This window comes from Balearica regulorum, chromosome 3 (genome assembly GCF_011004875.1).
Source record: "Balearica regulorum gibbericeps isolate bBalReg1 chromosome 3, bBalReg1.pri, whole genome shotgun sequence".
Lineage (NCBI taxonomy): Eukaryota > Metazoa > Chordata > Aves > Gruiformes > Gruidae > Balearica > Balearica regulorum.
The window spans coordinates 35,433,060-35,455,276 of record NC_046186.1 but is presented as its reverse complement, the minus strand read 5'-3'; the positions used below and the strand labels follow the sequence as shown (position 1 = coordinate 35,455,276).

Here is a 22,217-nt window from a genome sequence, read left to right as displayed (position 1 = left end):
CCCAGAAAGCCAGGAGTTGCAGCTGCACTTATCATGATGATAATTATTAAAACTAAATTTAGTAGTTCCTGCCTAAACCATCTTCCTCTGCTAGGAAAGCACCAAAAAGCAGGGAAGAAAAAAAGAACATATCCAATAGTACTGGATTATGAAGCGGCAAGTGTTCCCAAGGGAAAATGAAAAGCACCAGCACGCAACCCAACCCTAGTCTTCCCATCACATACAGTACCAAAATAAAAACATTAATAGCTGAATGGCTAGGAACATAAATGCAGCACAAAGAAAAACAGGAAAAAAATACATGAACGCAAACCCCAGGCAGCGAGAGGACGACCAAATCCCTTCTCAGAGGGCCAAAACTAACTGGTGGGTATCTCTCTGGTATTTCTTTTAAGAAATAACAAAAGGCAGTAAAACAAAAAGGCTCAATTTTACTACTGAATTTGAAATAAATTTAAAAAATCCTGAATTCACAAAGAACAGGTCTACACTAGATTTCTGTGTTATTTATATCATTATTGGTTAAACATTATATATACTGTTTAAACAATTCAACCTGATATCACGCATATATTGCCAAAACCCACCCACAGATAGGATATTTACAAAAACTCAATAAATTCATTACTATCAACAAAACATTTACACTAACATATAAATTTAATATAACTAGAAAGAAAAACAAATGTATGGCATTTCATATTGCTAACAAAATATTAACAGTAGTAAAACAGATGCAAAATGAGTGAGAAATGAGCTTCACAGTGTGCCTGATACTGCTACACATTTTCTGTTAACTGCTTTAACATATACACTTCATGAACAGGATGTTCACAGTAATGCAATAAAAAGCTTTAATGCCATTCAAATCAAACTGAGATGATATAGCAAAGGCTGTGAAACACCCTACTAAGATATGCTTCAGAACCATTCTGTTAAACAAAGTTTGCTGCTCTACAAAAAGTATTAGCAGTGAATTCTTCTTATTCTTCCAGATAAAGTTAAAATTTTTCTATTTTCACATTGGATATATAAACAGATAGATAAATTTCCAGTGAAAATGTACTCAAAGTTCACACTAACATGGCATTATTTAGACATGGATGTAAAGGTCCTTTTTTGGTAAAAGGGAGTAAGTGAACCACAAAACCAGAACAAAACCAACCAACCCCCCTCACACATGAGCAGATATGATTGACTGGATTGAATATTCTTTAACTAGCATCGACAAAGCACAAAGTTCATTTTCTTAATGCTTATTGCCATGCTCATTTCATCAACAGTAAGCTTACCTTTCCTTTCGGTCCAGATTGCTTAAAATATGAAAAAGAAAAAAATATATAAGATGCAAAGCCCCATATGTGTTGCACATCATTCAATTCAAAAGTTATTAAATATAAACTATAACTGTTTCATTGCCTCTTGCACTCACTGGACTAGTTTTAAAATTAGCATTATCATTATTTTTCACAATATTTTTGTAACAGTAATTATAAACACACAAACAAATGTTACTTCACAGACAGCAATGGTCAGTGGCCTAAATACAACATTGTCTTGCCTCTTTTTTAACGTGTAAAACTTGATTAATTCTGAACTCAACTTGGTCATCTCACTTAATTCACCGTGATGTAGAACCTGACATGACAGAATCCTAATACATGAATTAAGATCAAGCCTCATTTCCAACTCCCAATCGCCATGCAAAAGAAGATAAAACAAATTTATGTAACGCCTTGTTTCCAGCTATTCAAAAATATCTAAGTGTTTAAACTGAGAAAAAAGTAAATTAGAAAGCACTATAATATTTAGGAAACCACATGAAACCAGCTACTGGATAGAGCAGGATAAAAAGAAGCAACCAGCCTCCTCCTGAGGTTTTGGCTAAAAAGAATCTCCAAAAATATTTAAGAATTAGGGCAACTAGTTTCAGAAGCGTCTCCTTTAACATCAATGAACATAGCTGGTGCCCACAACTCAAGTCCTTTGTATACCAAGACCGATATAAAAATAGATCTAACTAAGCACAAAGGCAACTTGAAAACAGTATCTTTATCTGTCCTGCCTTTTCAAAACTTGCAATGTAGAATGCTGTAAGCTTTTAATCTACATGGCTGTTCCTCCCAAATAGCAAAAGCCTAACAAACTTCTATCATATATGCTTTACACTAACACTATTCTAAACCAGAACAAATTCAAACTGTTTCCTGTTTTACTTCAGTCAAATTAAACAGAGTAATAATACTACAGAGCAATATAAACTCATTTGCCTTTCCTTTTGACAAACAGAACATTCACAAGAACAGAGCACATTCTCTCTAACTCTTTGTTACCCAGAGGAATGGTAGGATCGAAAGTAAACCAGGTAAGAAGGTAATCCTGATGATCCTACAGAGTGCAGTATGAAAACACATTCAATCTCCACAGTGCTCTGGGTTCTGGGAAGTAAAAGGAATACAAAACTGAGTATGACCGCTGCAACTCAGACTGGGGTGGGGGTGATCAGTCAACGCTGCATGAAAGTGGGAAAAAATTGCTTCCAACTGGAGCTAGCCTTTACAAACAATAAACACTGGTTTTGTGCAGGTCATATCTGAGTTTATAAATCCAGTCAGATCCAAGCCATGTCCATATGGACCCATATCTAGTATCTTTGTATCCTTGGCACAGTTAATATGTAACTCGGATTAACTGTTTACAGGTGTTATAAAGAGTCACACTGTTAAGAATTGTAAATTTTAATGTTAAGAAAACTTAAGGCAGGAAAAAAAACTCCAGAATGCCTGATACTGTACATTGTGATTACATTAGATGCCTCACTTGCTTCTTTCAAAATCTCGTATTAATGTAATACATTTAAGAGAATTCTCATTTTTACATCTCAGAAAGATTAAGAAATGAGAATCCTGGACAGATCCAGGAATTATAATGAGCAGTGTCCCTACAAATTGCTTCATGCAGCTCATGCATAAGATTTGTTAGACATGCTGTGCATACATGCTACTCCGATGCCAAATCTTAGAGAACAGTCAGTCAATAGCATAAGATAGAACTATGCATCCATTAAATGAAGCAAAATAGTTCGAAGCAACTACAACAGTAGGCTAAACTGTGTCTGAAAATCTGCTGTATCAGAAGCAAACAAATTTTCATTTCATCCCTGGATTCCACTAGAAAAAACATGAATACTACTTATCAAAATATTATTTTGAAACACCCAATTTTGTTGTACTGGAAACTTATATTTTAAATATGAGTGCAACAGATATTCAGACAGAATTTAAATTAACATGCATGTGCAAAAAAAGTTGGAGAAAAAGACATACAGTACACATCACAAGCTCCAAATTCAACTCTATAGAGATTACAACTGAGTTTCATAATTAGCTGCCCCATGTGACACCACCCCCACTCCAAGAACCCAGTATAAATAACAGAATCTGTAACATCAGTGGCAGAGACTCAGTCTGATCAGAACTAATTTAATCATGTTTTTATTTTTGGTTATCCTTTCAATAATCCACTATAGATTTAAGAACAATATGTTGGGTTAGTTAAAATGATTTTCCCCATGTTGTTACTGATCACCATACTGTAAAACAATTCGATAAATGCAAACACTGTAAAAGAACACAACTTCATGTTGCTTGTAAATTAGTATAGGAAAAAAACCCCAACACCTTAGAACTCAATTTCTGTGCTACCAGTTTTTCTTTGCCTTGATATATAACTAGAATTTTATTCTTGGTTTGCCACTCACATTTTCTGCATATACTCCTTTCGGAGGAGACACCATCAGAATTTACTTTTAAATTCAACTGTTGTCTAATGTTAATAAAAACCAGTAAAAAAAGATATAAAAAAATCACAAACAACTAAAAATATATGACAAAAACCCAACTTACCCACTTTATATGCACTGGAATTTTGTATTATGAACAGTCTTAAATAGTGCTATTTTAGTTATTTTTTTTCTAAGAACTATTGTCTCCTCATTCATAAACCTTCATTTTCCTATGAACAAGTCCCCCTTCTTTTTTAAGTAAAAAAAATATAGTGTGACAGGAGGCCATGTTCGATACATTTTTCAATCCCATAACTCCGAAATAGATTTAGAAGCTTTTAAAAAGTAGTTAGTTGAGTCAACTGGCAAAAGATACTGGAATTAAATATCCTTTGCACAGTTCCTCTGTAAAGCTCACCCTCAGTCAATTAGATCATGCTGGTTCTGACATCCTCCAGTACCAAAACATTGCTTGGAATTGTTATGACTGTTTCCTGCCTTTGAAACTCCTAAAATATTCTTAGTCTAATAGTTAATTGTCTGTTAATGTAAATGAACTAAAAAACAACCCTAAAAGAAAACGTATTTAGAAACATTCAAGATGACTACTATCCAATTACTTCATGCAATATTCAGCTTGCCTATATTACGCATTAGTTTTCTTTTTGTGTGTCACACATATGAAGTTGCTACTTCCCCCCCCCCACACACTACATTGTAGGTTTATAAAGAAGCAAGTCCCATAGGTGAGAAATGCAAGCAGGCAAGTCTAACACCCCCTCAAGATTAAGAATCTCTAGAGTGGACTCCTGCATGCTGAAAAAAGCCTACAGCACTTAAGTAGGTAAGATGAATCCATGCTGACTGGCTGTTTCAGAGTCATCTTACAACAAAGCTTAATCAAGTACACTAATATTATTAAGGTCAATATTCAGAGATCCAAGAAAAAGCAGTCTCGCATGATTTTGCTTACTTCAAATAATTTTAATTAGCACTGCAGATCAAGATTTTATCCCTTAGAATTACAAAAAAAAAGTGAAAGATAAGGGCATGAATGCTTAGACATACCCCATGTTTTCCTCACTGGAACACTGAACAAAAATATTCTAAAAAGGACTGCATGTAAGAAGAACAGAGCACAGGTGGTTCAGCATAAACCACCCTGAAAACATGAATTTCATCTTTTAGTTTCATTTGTGGAAAAAGTTCCTGCTTAGTCATCCCCGCCTTGCAACGATGGGAAGAAACATAAAGAAAACGGAGATGTCTACTACTGCATCTGCTATTACTAAAGGGAAGGAAATGTCCGTGCTATTTTCCATTCACAAATGATAACACAGTTTGAAATGGAAGGACACAACAATGGTGTAGGTCCTCAGGGACAGGACTGCAAAATCCATTTTTCAGTCTGTTTCTTCAATGCCAGTTTACCCTAATACACATTTGGATCACATCATTCATTCTCATTAGTATATGGGCTTTGTTTTTCTGAAGATAGCAAATGAAAGTGAGGGAAGTGGGATGAAAAGGAGGATGATGCCTACATATGATCCCACACCCCAAAAAATCTACACAAAAAACAGACAGGAAAAAAGGGAGCCGAAGAAGGATGCTTCAAAATGCTGACAGACTGAAGCAATCATGTGGGCTGGTATAAATTCAAAAAACTTATAGATAAAAAGAGCTCTGAAAGGATAAATTTTGAAAGAAAATTCATTAAAGCAATGGTTAGCTCATACATTTGACACACATTGGGTGTGAAAAGCCTGCAAAAAAAATTTATAAAACCCCACAAGTTCTAGAAGTCTGATGTAGTTTTAAGTTTTCAAAACAATGAAGCTTAATTTAGCATAGCTGAGTAAGATTCCCCAGTTTCCAGTCATCCATTCTAACAGATATTTATATAAATGCAAAACCTTGCATCTGTGAGATGTCCCAGTTTATATGTCTTATTTAAAGACTACATATGATCAATATATCTATAACTTAATCTTCAGATGGATCCTATAGAAGCTGGTGAATTCATATCTGATGATCATATTGTCAGTTATGTAAATTTCTACTGCATACTATGTTTGTCCATTTCAAAGTATTTTCTAAATATATTTACATTAGCAGGTGCTCTCCTACTGGATATATGTCATAGTGTGATTTAAAATTAGTAAATTCTAAGATTATATAATAATAAGTCCTAAATGTTAAGTTTAATGAAATTTTAGTAATTAAGATCAAAGCTCATCATCAAGAATGCACCATGTAATTACTTATGTTTCCTTAAAACTCTTCACAGCATAAGGAAAACCACAACATACAAAACCAGAAAGGACTTTTTACAATGGGAACATCCAGAGAAACAAAAGTAGTCTTACCTTTGGGCTGCTGTTTTTACTACTGCTGTCTGTGCATGCGCATGGTGAAAACGTCTACCATGTACCACAGTTACAGGACAAGACATATTCTGAGCATTTTCACTGCAAACAAACAGAAAAATGGTTTAAGAAAAGACTCTGGTGTATTTGCATATTGTCTTAGCTAAAAATTGTGGTGTCCTGCTTCTACAGTAACAGCCATACAAAACCAAAAATCAACAAAGTATTTCTGAATCAATAATACAACTTGTTAGGATCCTCTGACAGGCATAAACACATTCAGTCCTAGAATAAAATACACAAATAAGAATATACACAATCTTATTTCTTTTCCTGGAAGGAAAGTTAAAGATCTTTTAAAATTTTATCACCATCCAAAACACTGTGAACCAGTTCTCCTTTACTTAACACTGTCATTGCAAAAAGACACTGCCTTTTTTTAACAAATTATAGCCACTTATAATAATTTTATACTTCCATCTATACATTTTATTAAGGCATAATATAAATTTCTTTAATATGACTTAAAGGGCATAATGTGAACAGACTGAATTGCACATTCAGGAATTTCACTCATTACTCATAAGGGAAAATAAATGCAGCAAATTTATAGATGTAAGATGGCTGGTAACTGAAACAACACAACACATCTCAAAAAAACCCAAAAGATTCTCAAGTGCTCAAAACCATTCTATGATTCTAAATATCTCAGCAGGACTCTGCACAGAGATACTATATTCATCAATGTCTTTGAGCATTTCTTTGGTTTCTTCATTTGTTGCCTTTTGACACTTTAATCTCATTGTTATGTAAAACAATTAATTCTGGACAGAAGATTACTTCCCATTATCGTCTCTAGTAAAAGCTGATATAAAGATACAGTAGATCAATAATATAGTACTCCTTCAAAGACCGTTAGACCCTAACGATCATCCTGCATGTTTCTGTGACAGGACACACAGTACTACATTTGAAATGTAAAAAAACCATGCAACTTTTAACAGAGAGCATGTTGATAATGCAAAGTGTTTCAAATTATGGAAATACAACACTTAAATTTTGCTTGTAAAATTGCCTGGAAATTTTAATTGCACTAACTAAAATGATGTGAAAAAGCATTCTGATTGATTCAAAATATTTCTCAGAAATATTATTCAGCAGAAGTTTTGCTCCTGCTGTTTGTTCTGTTACGACCAATGAAAAAAACAGAAGTACCAGAATTTCCCCAAAAGCTGGCAACTAATTCCTAATCCTTCCTTTACATTCCCCCAAAAGATGAAAGCAAGCAAAACGCTAGCTTGCTTTTTAAATTTCTTTTCAGTTTAGCACTACAAATCCTTTTGGGAGCCTTATATCGAGTATCATAAGTCAGTATTAGAAGTGTTCAGAGCATTTCTGACTGATCCTAAGATGACTGTTACGATCGGACTGATTGTGAACATAACGGAACAAGACCTATCAAAGCCAACCAAATGGTAAAACTGTCTTTTCTAGAATATGAAGTTTAGAAGCATCATAAATGTTCTGAGTTAACAGTTCAACTTCCTCAGAACTAACTTAACAGCAACCCATTCGATCACCAACCTCTTGAAAGCAAACACACTCATCCCACATGCTTCCAAATCAAGACTATACAACTCCAGCTGGTCAGTCATCATCCAGACTAATTTACAGTCAACCTTCTGTTTAATGTTGTCACCTGAGAAATAAAAAGCTGACAGCTACATGCCCTAAATACTTTAGGGTGTCCGAAATGCTCTCTGGCTTCCAGTTTAATGTCTTTGAAAGGGATACTAGGAAAGAAAACACAAGCAGAGTGCAAGAATGCCTTCTCAAATGCTTAAGACTTAAGGAGTTTAAACAAACAAGCAAGTCTATAACCACATCTATCTCACATTTTACCATTTTACTTGTTGAAACCGAGTTTTGCCAAACTATCAGATTGGGAAACTTTAAGTCTTGTGCCCCTGTAGCAAAGCAGTGCTTCTGCTTTCTGCCTCACACTCAAGTAGTGAGAAACTCCAGTAGGTGCTGGAATAGAGTATTGCAGCTTGCTGGGTGATCAGATTTGAGTCAAAGCAGACTGTTCTAGATGGCACACTTAAATGGTTCATATGGTGTCAGATATGCTTCCAAGTCGGACAGCTGTAAAATACAATCTGCTCTATAATCCTGTTCTTTGAATAGAACATACCCAGTGCAGACAGAATCACCAGAAAACATAAACATGAAGTTCTAGCAAGTTGCAAAATGGGCACATCTGAACTGAAATCTGCGTTTGCAAGTTTCAGCACAGTTTCAAGAAAACTAACATACAACACTAAAACCAGGGTGATGTAATGGTTAGAAAGTTCCTTGAAAGAACAAACGTTCTAGAAGTCTCAAAGAACTTAAAATATATTAACGATGTATCCTGCCACTCATTCCCTGAATTTTAGGGAATATTGTACTACAATAACGCTAATCTGAGACAAGACCCACCAATCTGAAAAGGTTTTAATCCCTATTCTGCAGACAAGGTGCAAAAAGAGACTTCAACTTTGTCATAAAAATCACAATGAACAGCTCAAGAATCTCAAGTATCTGATCTTCTCATGCTTCATCTAGTAGCTTAATTGCATGATCAACCTTCAGAACCTTCCATGCTGCAATGTCAAAGTGAACACACTACCAATCTTCACTACAGACAGTGACTAGGGTAACAAACCTTTACTGATTTGGGGCTTTTGCTGTGATACATGTGTTATGAAAGATAAAACCCTATCACACAATTAAGGTATTAAATCAAGATAATCACTTATAGCATAATCACATTTCCAAGCAGACTTAGTGACCAAAATCTGAAAAGGTGTTAAATAATGTTGGTAGCGTTAGTTTTCACAGAATCACAGAACAGTAGGGGTTGGAAGAGACCTCTGGAGATCATCTAGTCCAACCCCCCCTTGCTAAAGCAGGTTCACTTAGAACTTTAAATGAAACATTCAGTGTTTACGGCAGTCACTGTGGCCTATGCACATCCATTACTCCCCATTAAATTCCTTCAATAATGGCAGTTTATTAAGAAGAAGGTAGAGACTTGTATTTTCCAGTTATATTCAGCATGCAGCTCAGTACTAGTCAGAAGGTGGATGCCTGCTTTCAAAGTAGATGATGTGACCTTTAAGTAAGGTAACAAACATGCAACAGATTTTACTTTTTTTTTTTTGAATTTCATAAATCATACCAGGTCTTAGGTTTATAATGTAGCATTTGTCAATAGAAGGCAGTCCCAATCCAAGTAACAGACTGTCTCAACTAAATGTTTAGACTGTCTAAAAAACCCTCAGCAATTATTTACCTTAAAAACAAAATAAAACCCACATACCTTTCTGGAACTTAAAAACACACACATACACAGTCAAGTATGACTGCTTTAATAGAAAAGAGAGAAAAATTACATAGTAAGGCTGGATTTCACTACAAATCCTACAGCCAGGCAGAAGAAAATTCTAGTTTCCAAAGGATTAGAGGAATCGTATTTTAAATGGTTACGTGTACTCAAAACAAGCAACAAATATAATGTACATGCACAGGCTTCTTCACTACTAAAACAGAGCAAAGAAGTCCTGACAGATTTATAGCAGGCATTTTTATCTTTATGTCTATGTTCAAGAACAGAATCCTAAAGAATGGAAGTAAACTGGATGATTCCATGAGAACTGGCCAATCTGAACAACAGCAAGACAGAAACCTGGATATAATCTTATAAATCCGCTGTGTGTACTAAAAATTAAAGACTGAAACACAAAAAATCATTTGCATAGCATAAATCAAGGATAATGAAATACTATGCAAGTTTTTACAAATGTAAAAAGAATTAAAAAAAAGGGATGGAAGTACCCACGTTCAGAGTTAGCAAGAGCTGCCAAGGAAGTGCTTGAATGTGTGGAAAAATGAGACCCCTGTGCAATGACACAACTTTTAACCTGTAACAAAAAAACCCTGCCATTATTAAATCTATTTTGTTTTAAAAAAGCTTTTAAGTTCCAAATAACATCCTGTTAGCCTATCGCAGAAACCAAGACGTTGTCTGTATTCCCATCAAAGGAAGGGAGGGAAAAATGTAGATGCACTCTTACAAAAAGCTCAGTGAAATCTTTCTCTTTACGTGTCTGATCATGTCTGATCTGTGGATCTCCTCTGATCAGGTCTGAAACATCATGGAGAGAATACAATGTTTGTTTTTGTATTTCATCGGACATTAGGAAGGCACCAATTTTGCTTTAGGTTTATACAAACAAACCTTATACACCAAAATGCTATGGGCAGAGGTCAATTTTTAAGCAGTGATGGAACGGGAGAGATTAATACTTTTATATAAGTCTACATGCCTTTGTCTTCATTAATAAAAATTTAGCCAGAAATCATGACTCTTCAGACAAGTTCGTTATTGAAAACTTAATACAATGTAAATAAAGTATTAAAGACAGACACTTAAGCTTATTCAGAATAAACTAGTATATAATACTTCATATCCTGCAGTTACTGTTCCAAACATACATTACATATACCCAAACAATCCCCTATACAGTGGCATGTTGGTCATAATAACAATAACTTGAACTATTACAAGTGCAGAATTTTACTCATCACTGAAAGTTCCACTGCTCTTTGTCAAAACTAAGCCACTAAAAAAAAAGAATGCAGCATAAGAATATCCTTCATTCACCTAATAAGCTAAACTATTTTTATGTGGTCCTTACAGCCATAGTCCCTAACAAGAAAATGTTCATAAGAGGTCTTATTTTATCAGAAAATCAGGATCTGTGGGGGTTAGTTTTGTTTTGGGTTGGTTGGTTGGTTTTTTATTTAAGAGCATCCATGAATTTAAGACCATCCAGACCAGCTACAGAAAAACTAAATTAGAGCAGTATGTATCACATTTGGTTAAGGCAGTGGGTAAAGGGTCATCTAGGTTTTGAAATTCAAGAAGATAGATTAATATGTGGGAATAGGTTACAAGTACAACATAAAGGCAAGAAGAGTCCTTATTTTGACTGAAGTATGTACAACTCTCGTATTCGTTCTACTCTATCAAACCCATGGACCACCAGCCCAGACTGGAAATTCTGGATTTGTTCCCTGCACATCAGGCTCAAAGATCAGAACAGCAGGAGAGGACACACATCACATAGAACTTCAAGGATTTCCTCAAGTGATTCTGTGATAAGAAGGTCCCAATAACTGACAATGCTCTAGGAATCAGCATGCAAGAATGAAGACAATCCTGAATGAAGACAATCCCTCATACAGCTGCATATGAGTTAGATATTAGATGACTGGCCCAACCATAGCTAGCTATCTTACGAACTTTTCCTTCCTACAAAGGTAAGCAAATTGAGTGCACTTTAGCAATATGAAACACTCCTAGAGAAAGGTATGTGAACATATCAATTTTTATTGTACACTAAATAAAGAGATCAGTCTGTTACAAACTAGGAACCGTAGTAACAAGCAAGTACAGCACTGAATGCTTAAACATTGTTTCTGTCAGCTCTAAATGCAAGTGACAATCTCAAGCTGTCATGTAGGAGTATGGATATTTGCTGAATCCTTTAAAGGAATGGTCCGTGACTTCTAAATCAAATGATATCTTGCAGTAAGGAAAACAGAAAACACATCCTGATTTAACCTTGGCAACTCAGCATCATGAAAAGATGAAATTCTTGATGGGGAAATATTCTTCTACCTGCTAGCACTGTATAGAGGAAGTTACAGCACATGCAGACAACGTTGGTAAGGCACTGACAAGTATACCACTAAGTGCTTTACTTTAATTATCTTCTGGCATTTTACTAATGTGCTGTTTAACATTTTGGAAGAGGAAAGACCTTAACAATCTAGCTCTGTTCATTTAGAATTGATTTACATTAATGAACAAGTAGGCAAGTAAATATAAAACTAAATGTAGTACCTCAGTTTCTTGCTATTTCCCATCATGTTGAGGCCAATTGAGTTCCCTTTAAAAAGTCTCAAGCTTCCAGCTTTGCCTCGCCTTGCATATGTTTTTATGGAATCACCACTGGTGCCGACAGCTCCAGGCCGACAACGAAGTGACTGTAACATGAGAATTCACATATATTAAAATACTCATATAAAAGCTAAAAGGAAAAAACAAATTGCAAAATATTTATATAAATGTTACTTTGGCTTCATTCTCAGACTGCTTTTGTACCAATTTTTATGTAAAATACACCCCATCTACACCCTTACTCACTAGGCATGTTACTAAACAAAATATGAATATTTTCAAAGTATTATGAAGCACCTTGCAGTAGTAAGCTATTTCAGTATACATCAAAAAACATAAAAAGCATGGTTTTTGCCTATGTATCTTCTCCTGTTATATAAATATACACACACACATATATGCATACAAAATTGGGAATCTGACAGTAAGTAATCATGGTATATAATGATTAATATTTTTAATTTAAAAATATAATCCCTTTAATGATAATTGTCTACACTTAAAACTAGTTATTTATGGTCAAATTTTTAGAATACTGTACAAACCAACAAGATTATAGGAACAGAGAAACAAAACCAGTAAGGGTAGACAGATAAACAGTTTGTGCATATTTTGCTACATCAACACATAAACTTTCATTTTGTAATACCGCACAGAAGACTATAACACATTGTTTGAGAACCTAGCAAGCTTTAAAGATACTTTTTCAGCATAAACAGAGTACTTACCTTTCTTTCTTCATGGGGACTGAAAGGCCCATCACTGTCATCTATGCTGAGCAGATTTGCCTCACTGGATAGGTGTGGAGAGAAAAGTAGATACATTGTAATGCAACAGAGCACCAGCAAAACATTTTAAGCACACAAAGGGCATTTTTCCTTCCCTCTTAAATTCCAATGTATCACATACACATGGTTGATATATGCCTAACATAACAGGAACAAAAAGTGGGCAGGGTAGTGATCCAGTTGCATCATGTGAACCTGAACTTAAAGCATACATTATTTCACAAAAAGTAAAATTAAAAGGATGTTATGAATTCAAAATAGAGAATACTACTGAACCTTCAATATTGTTAAGGCAATGTTAGTGACAACATGAAAGATTCTATACAACCCTATGCGTAAATTGAGTCAAATACTAAATTAACCTATAAAACATAGTATTAGTTTGCTCATGAATATCAATGTTCAAGTATGTAGTTTAAAACTGCAAACTTCACAGTGCTTTAGGAGAAGAACTTACATATTACTAAATTTTAGCCCATGGCAATCACTGCCAGAATATGTCTTTCTAAAAATAGTGTATTCAATTTGGCTCAACTGCTCATTAAAATGTGTTTCTTTAGTACTTCTATGTCTGTGATCTTCAACAATTATAATGGGGAAGATACAAAAAAAGAAACCCAGCCCATGACACTGTGAAAACATACTCTTTTCAGTAATAGGCAATTATCCTCAAATAACCTTAAGTATTTAAATTAAAACCCCAATCATACATTTTATACTGATAGCAGCTAGATTGGCCTAACACACTCTTGCTTCCAGGAGAAGCAACCTGCAGATAAACGCTTCTCATCAATCCTGATAAGGTTACTCTTCTCTTGGCTGTAACAAAATAATGTTTTAGCCAACTCGTGATGACGTGGTTTTGGGGCATTTTGATTAAGACCATTCAGGCAGAAATTACTGAAGAATACAAGTAGTTATGCCAGAAGGTCCAATGAACAGCTACAGAAGAGAAACAGTGATGGAGGTGAAGGTGAAAACATTTCTTAGCTGCAGGTATGACATGTTGACTGCAATATACATAATGACTTTAGCTCTTTATACATAAGGTAACCACTCAGTACTCTGCCCACCCCACCCCAATTTCCTAAAAACTTCTTCCACACACAAGATTCCCCTTCATGTTACAATTTATTCCTTCATCTTATGTAATACAGACATCCCTACATCAAATAGAATAAAAGAAAAAAGTTCTTGACTCATAGGGTGAAAGAATTGCAGACCCAAAAAGTTTAGGAGATAAGATTGTGTACCCAGTTGGTTTTGATGTGGCAAGAATGATGTAAATGTCAACATTTAGCCAGTGGCACTATTTTCCTTTTGTTTACAGACCACAACAATTCTAGGTGCTTAATGGTAAAAAGAACAGTGCAGGGGATGATCACTGATTTCCAATATAAAGTGTCACAGAGTACTGTTGTACTTCTGTACAGACTATCCATGGATAATAGATTTGTAAAATACTGTAACAGGTTTTTTAAACTCTCTTTCAGGATAGATTACTCTTTCAAGGGAGACTCGCTGAGCTTTCTCAACCCTTTTTCAGAAGACAATGAGTTTAACCATTTCAGAAACTTTCCAGATCTTAAAGAATCAATGAAACACTGCGGCACAGACATGAATAGCAACCTATGGTACCTGCAGCTCTGGCATTCACCTGCTGTGTTGACCTAGCCAGATCATTTTATCGCTAGACACATTTTCATTCTTCAGCTCCAGGTCCCACAAAAATCATGACAATTTTTAAAATGCCCTTGTACAGCAGCTAGACTTTTAGAGCTTTGAGATGCCACAATACTGCAACCATTTTAACAAAGGGTGTTTCGGCAGGTGAGAGAGAAGGTTGACAGATTACAAATGAACAAAATACTGAAAAAAATCCTTAAATCTAACTGAACAAGAAGAACTCTTATGATGCAACTAAGATGACATGACCAGAAAACTATTTGGGAATTGGATGTTTTCAAAGAACCATTTTTTTTAGATTTTAAGGAATGCAAAGTATATGCATCAGTACCAGAAAGGCTGTTTTTTCAGAGAGCAGAATACATAGCAACTGAGTAATGTCTATTTGCTCATGTATCACATGCTTACAGTTGCCTGCTTAAAAGATGCAATTTATACAGACAGGAAAAAAACCCACATTATACCACACTCCTACGTACCAGACAATAACATTTTAACACTACTGAAATGAAACCACAGTGGTCTTGCTGAGAGGAGGCTATGCCTCCACACTTTGTCACTTTTAATCAAGGAACCAGAGAGAGAGATTTTCACATTAGAACAATAATTTCTAACTTTTCAATACTTTAATTAAAATTTTGTAACAAATAAAAGTTAGGTCTTCACTAAAATTAAGAAAAAAAATAGAAGTAATTCAGGTGAACAGGGTTTTTTTCCAAAGGGGAGTTCATAATTATGCATTCAAATTTAGGCATTGAACAAAAAAATTCTGATTTTTTTTCAATTAATTGAAAAAAAATTATCTTTACTTATCTCTAATTACTTACCATTTGTTTAATGTTTAAAAACTTCAAGAACTATGCAATAGCTAGTCAGCTACCCCAGTTTAATAAACCATGTTTACTACTACCTACAAGCAATCCAACTTTAAACCTCTGTTGATCATTGAGGTTACACTCCAATGAACTGCAAGCACAATTCTATCAACTACCGAGTGATCCAGTCACATTTCAAACGTAATTGGAATTTCTTTCTGAAAACTCTTACATATAAAAACAGGAGGGTGACGTATTTCCTCTCACAGCCCACTGTGTACATTCTTTATTTTAAATTACATGGTGGTAGGCAGCACATTAAAAAAAGCCCTGATACCAGAGGCACAAGAGAAGCAGTGGTATTATTCAACTCATGCACAATGCCATCCTGTGAAAAATAACTGTAACTAGAACTGCTAAAAATTAAGAACTGAGACTCCGAACAAAAAGGTTTTTATCAATTTAAAGGCTATAGTGCCTTACTAACAGGGTCACAAAAGAAGCATAAAACATCTATATAAATATGGGGTGCTTTTTTGGGGGAAAGGACTACAAAGGAAAAAAAATATTGAAATAAAGCTAAACAGAAATAATAATTAAAAAAAAAAGTTATTGCTTTTCCAGTCAGGAATACAAGGGAACAAGCAGTTTATCCCCCTAAATAAAAGGAAAAAATTAAAACTTTTTGAAAGAAAATGTTAGTGAAGAAAGGATACCATAATGCAAATAAATTAGACAGAGCCATTTATTTGTATTCAGGTTTTTTTATAAGGCTATTATTGAACAAATCTCAGTGGAAGGCCAAAGTCTAGACTATTAAAAAAACCAGTATGACAGCCAAGAGAAAACTGGGCCCATCAGTTTACAAAACCACTGTGGGGCACATTGAGACATATTTCAAAAATATTTACCCGGTTATTAAAAAAGGAAGTAAATATAAACTATGCAGGACACGTCAAGAACAATCACCTGTGAAACTAGAAAGCATCTTATGTTAATTTCAGCAATTAATTTAATGAATATATTACTTTGGCCATGTTTGCATAAGTTTGCCATCCTTTCACATCTTCTGCTACATGAGATACACATTGTTTCCATCATTTATTCTGTGATGGTCTACACAGGTTTCACTGTGTTCAGCTGACCAACTGGTCTTTATTTTTTCCTATTGTTCTACATAAAGGTTGTTCTCCTGTGCAATCTCCAAGTACAAAGCAAGAAAAATCTCAAGTCACTTGCTATCTATCTTCAGTAGATCAAATCTTGTAAATCATCAAAAATGCTACTTTTACTCTTTCAAGTGGACTGAAGATTTTCTTCAGGCATTTACTTTGGGATAAGATACTTGTCAATCACCATTTTGAATTTCCATAACTCTAGTTCCATGCTGAGTATAAACTCTAACAGCATTTTAAAATGTATATATTGTGCTGAATGATCATTTATTTTTCCAAATCTTCTTCAGTTTACATAAGTTCTTTACTCTTTTTGTGTTCATTACTTGAAACCTTACCATTATGACTCAGCCCATTTAATTCCCCAAATAAGTTAAACAACATACTTCTTTTAAAATAATCTACTTATTCAAAAAATTGTTTTGGTTGGAGGTCATGAGCCACATATTTTGTGTTCGTCTCACTGAGGAAAGATAATCCAAAATGACATCCAGTATTGACCATCAACATTAGCACAGATCTCATGGGGTAATACAGGAATATGACCAATCCTTTAAGTGCTGTAACATTATTCTTGGGCCAGTTCAAAACAAACTTATTGTGTGTCTGCCATTAGGAGGGCAAAAAGCTGTGGTAAGGTCAGACACCAAAATGCTAGTGCCTCAACAACAAGCATGAGATGCATCCAGACGTGTTTCAGATCTACAGCTTTCCCCAGGCAGAAACACAGTAAATTACAAGCATTGCTAGTAAATATCAGCATACCATAGTGAATAATAATGACATTTTTTAAAAAATTGCCCAAATGCATACTTACTGCATAGTATACTCAAAATATTGGGGGACACACAAAACTTTATGCTGGAACAATTCTATGACCTAAAGCTGCTAATCTTTGAAATGTTTTGCTAAGGGTAAAGGGAATTCAGAAAGAAAAGAACAATTTACTGTCAAGTCATTTGTTTTTAAAGATTCCCTTCTATCAGTATTTTGTTATACAAAGTAAAAATGTATTAGAAAAGCAAAACACACAAATTATTTCAAAATGCTCAAAGTTTACAATGCCATTAAGACAAAAAAAAACCCCTAGGTGTTACCAAAAGTGAGTATGTGGGCAGCTTAAAACATATAGTTGTTTGTAGGGAGTGAGAAGTTGCCTGAAATGCTATTGGAGGATGGGTAAGCAAAAAAGGCAGTATCTCCAGTTTAAATCCATTTTCAGCTACTCTTTTATCTATACTTCCAGGTAAGATTCTAGATAATTCACAGATATAATAACAAATTACTGATGTGAGTAGGTAATAAAATTTCAATGCTGGCTACAGGAAAACTATTTATCATACAGAATATTTGAAAGGAATGAAAAATCACTCAGAAATACCATCTTAAAATCAATACAATTGTATAAAACATATGTTCCATAATCAGTTTTTCAAACTTTTTTTTAGCATCACTACACTACACACATCTCACTTGGTGTTCTTAAGTCAACATCAGATGGAGACAGATGGAAAACACCAGTAAATTACTAGAAGAAAAAAGCTGCTATGTTTACAAATCTGAGTTACTTTTATTTCTGAAGACAAGAAAAACAAAAACTGCATTGTAAGTACTGCAACTACACTTAAAACATATTACTTGTGGACCAGAAATGGATATAAAAATGCTAAGAAAAAAAGCAAGTTTAATTTTATAAAACTAAAATGCCCATAGTTTGAGAACCTTTTAGAAAGCGGTTTTATCTTCTGTTTTGACAAAAATGCTTACCTCACATTTCAATGAGCTCCTGAACTCATTTTTTAATGACTAAAACATCACATTTCTTAATGTTTTTCTAAGATTATAGCATAGCCTGCTGCTGCAGACTAAGTGGTTATGTGTCTACTTTCCTCTCTCCCTTCCAACACACAATATGTGGCAGAGTATTACAAGATACAAATTCACGTAAGAATTATTTTTGTACTTAAACACAGGATTCAGCTTCTCCTTACTAGAGAATCATAGTATTCTTTTTAAAACTTGCAGGTCCTACTGTCTAAATATCTAAGAACAACTAAACCTAGTATACGTTCTTCATGCATGAAACTTGCTGTTCTTTTAACAATTCATTAGTCTTTTTTGACATAAATACATTAATATGGAGAAAACATACAGTAACAATAAAACATCACAAGGGCAAAGTACGTATTCAAACTTCACACATAGGGTTTAAGTTTTAGTCACAATCCAAACATACTAAGTAAAGAAATAAATCAACAGGGAATCAAAACAGCCTTAACTCTACCCAGTGAGAAAAACCTGTAGTCTCATAAATTCAGTTTAACTTAATGTAGGCCTACAACTACTGAAGTGCCTTAATCATAACTGTGAAGTACCGAATAGCATTGTCACTAAAAGGAAAAGTTGAAGCTACTTGGATACCCTACCTTTCCATTTCCTTACTTTGCATGTTAACATATTTCTTGTCTGTGTTCCTTAGACTTACAGAGTATCTCCAAACACAACTGCAACACTTTAGAAATGTACTGTGCCCTGTGTTGTAAGCCCCATGTTCACAATTAAATTTACATTTAATGCATTTTTATATGGCAATACTAGTTGAAGTAACTTCTTTGAAACAATTTTTCTTAATCACTGAAAATTTTAAGATATTTATATAGTTTCTTATTAATAAATTACAAAAAAGTATTTATTTATAGACACTTATACTTTCAATAGCCTAGATAAAAGCATCCTTACTCTTTCTCTGCATCTCCTTCACTTTCTTCTGCATGATCAAAGCTCCAATTATTTTTAAAACCTCCATCTCTCTTGGACTGTGATCTATCCAAAGCTGAAATGAGAACAAGTTAAGATAAGTCTTGATTTCAAGCTGAGTTATTAATCAACACAAACTAGAGGAGTAAACCAGATGTATATATTTTCCCCCAAGTATTTATTTTGTTGATGTCAATGTTTAACTATCATTTGACAAAATAAGTTCATGAATGCCGTGGTGACACATTTTCCTAAAATAAATACAAGTGAGTATCTGTCAACAACTTGATTACTAATGCAATAAGTTAGCAAGCTATTCAAAATGATGATATGAGTAGTTTTACAAAGATTTCAACAGTTTTACTGACACCTGTAAATTTGAGGGTTCCTTCTCTGATATGAACTGTATGCCAAATGAAGAGTCCTCACTTTTATTTCAATGTCTAATACCCAAGCACATATTTATTTTTTCCATACAAAAGCAACAGTGCTGAACTGCCCCAAGTACAATTTCAACTTAATGCTATTTTTTTTTTAATTCAACATCTGACACTGACCTGAACTAACATCTGATGTTAACTGAAATTTCAGTGCTAGCATCAACTAAGTAAAACTGTGAACAGTCATACTACATCAAATTTCAGATTTATCTACTGCAATATCCAACAGTATGGACATTTTCATATAATATGATGGTGGGGGGTATTCTTAAGTGAAGGAGTTCCAGAGCATGGAAACAGCACTCATTAAAGCAAGGCACTGTTCACCCCAGGCCCTAATTATTGTGACTAAGAGCTGTCTCACACAAATTCTGTATGACAAACTATGCAACAGCTTTGGTTTTGCTATAATTTATACAAGTCTTTCTTACTAGGTTTTTCTTTATATAGTTGGAAATGCATTTAGAAATAATGAATGCAATTCTATGTTTTGATAGAAAAGAAAAAAAAAAATCACACTCAACAACAGATGTCTAGGGTAAAGTATAAACAGAGCACACGAAAATACTTATTGCATATTCAACCTCTGCTTCCAGCTACTTTCATCTACCAAGGACTTCCTGAGTCATGGATGATATTTTTTGTTTAACAGCCTTTACTAGCCTTTTTCTTCTTCCAGCTTGCTTTTTCTAATCAACACTACTCTATAGAATCAACAGCATCTTGCAGCAGATAGTACTTCAGCTTAATTATAGATTACATTAATAAGTATCTGCTTTTGTTTGTCCTGATTCAATCTAGCATCTTTTGCTCCTACTTAGTACTCCATTTCTCCAGTTCCTGTACTTGGAAGACAGTAAAAAGTTATCCTTCCCTATTCACTCATGATTGCATAGTGTTCTTTCACAGTCATCCTTTTCCCAGGCAAAAAAAGAGAAAAACCCCGAGTTTCTTTAAGTTTTCCTCAGATAAAAGCTGTTTTGTGCCTTTAAATCACTCTCAATGCCTATCTCTGAACCCATCTACTGTACCCTTTCTGAGATGAGGATACCAACACTATGAGGAATATTCAAGATGCATATGTGCCATGAATTTCTGCAGAAGCAGCATGATGTTTGGTGTGTTCTTTACTCCTTTCCTAATAAGTCTTAACAATGGATTTGCTGTTTTCACTGCTATAGAGAACTACATTGATCTTTATGTACTAGATAATTCAATCTTTCACTCATGATTGGTAAGAACCAGTTCAGAGCCAATCATTACCTACAAAAATTCTCTTTCCTACTTCTCGTTCACTTAGATTACTTGGCATTTACCTACACTGAATTTCATATATGATTTTAACTCACATAACCCAAAACCTGAGCATCTGCAATTTTCTTTAAATAACTGGCCATTATAGTAACCCAAGTAAAGTTTGCAACATCCACAAATTTTTTCACCTATCAAATCCTTTTCCTTATATCTGTGCAGCTATATTAACACAGAACCTTGTGGAATTCAATGGGTTACTCCTCCTACTAACAAAATGAACCATTTTTGTCCTCTCTTTCCATCTGTTGCCAGTTGTTTCTTAAGAAACTTTCCATTTTATCCAGAGGCAACTTAGCTTCTCCAAAAGCCTTGGGTAAAGGACTCTCCAGACAGAATGATTAAATTAATTCTGGTCTTCATTATCACTTCTATGAATTTGGGTTCGATGATCACAAAGCTCACTGATGTAAAGTTTCTCAAATACCTCCACTGCCTTTATAAAAGCTGCTACCATACTCGTTACCTTTTTACCTGTAGCAGAAAGATGATGCTGACCAACAAGTAACGTGCTACAGTCATTACGTCCTTTATCCCTTTTACAACACTTGGATGAATGCCATTTGATCCTGCTGCCTTTTGCATTTTTTGCTTAATGTACTGCAATTTCTTCCACTGATGTTTCATTTTGAGTCCTATATTCTATCACATTCCTTCTTAAGAAATATTCTGGCATGAAGACCTCTGTAAGTCTTGTCAAAGTGAGTGCAAGCAATTCCAGTTTTCAGCTATGACCTTATATTCTCCAAAGCTGCCTTTTACAACTTGGTTGTCTACTGACCCTGTAGATACTCCAGAAACTTTTCTGCTTAGTTTGAAGAAAGACTTATGCCTGTTATTCATCAAAGCAATTATTCATCAATTTATTTGTCTGCCTCATTATTATTACAGGTTTAATCCATCAGCTTTTTTATCATTCTCTATTTTTCTCATTCAGACAAAAGTTCAGATTCAAGAAACCTGAAGGTGCACAAGTCCATGGGACCTGATGACATGCATCCACGGGTCCTAAGGGAACTGGCGGATGAAGTGGCCAGGCCACTCTCCATCATATCTGAGAAGTCCTGGCAGTGTGACGAAGT

General features: G+C 34.6%; 1 protein-coding gene across 3 annotated transcripts in view; it reads right to left on the bottom strand.

Annotated features, from left to right (window-relative positions):
• Positions 1-22,217, bottom strand: part of SENP6 (SUMO specific peptidase 6) — an 84,685-nt gene that overhangs the window by 42,962 nt on the left and 19,506 nt on the right. The window contains exons 2-6 of one of the 3 annotated variants that reach the window (XM_075747533.1): positions 19,367-19,460; positions 12,892-12,955; positions 12,107-12,249; positions 6,154-6,255; positions 1,293-1,313 (exon numbers count right to left, since the gene is read on the bottom strand). In XM_075747533.1, the coding sequence (XP_075603648.1) occupies positions 1,293-1,313; positions 6,154-6,255; positions 12,107-12,249; positions 12,892-12,955; positions 19,367-19,460 (424 nt within the window). The remainder of the gene's footprint in view (positions 1-1,292; positions 1,314-6,153; positions 6,256-12,106; positions 12,250-12,891; positions 12,956-19,366; positions 19,461-22,217) is intronic. The other 2 variants (XM_075747535.1, XM_075747536.1) reach the window with 2 other exon arrangements.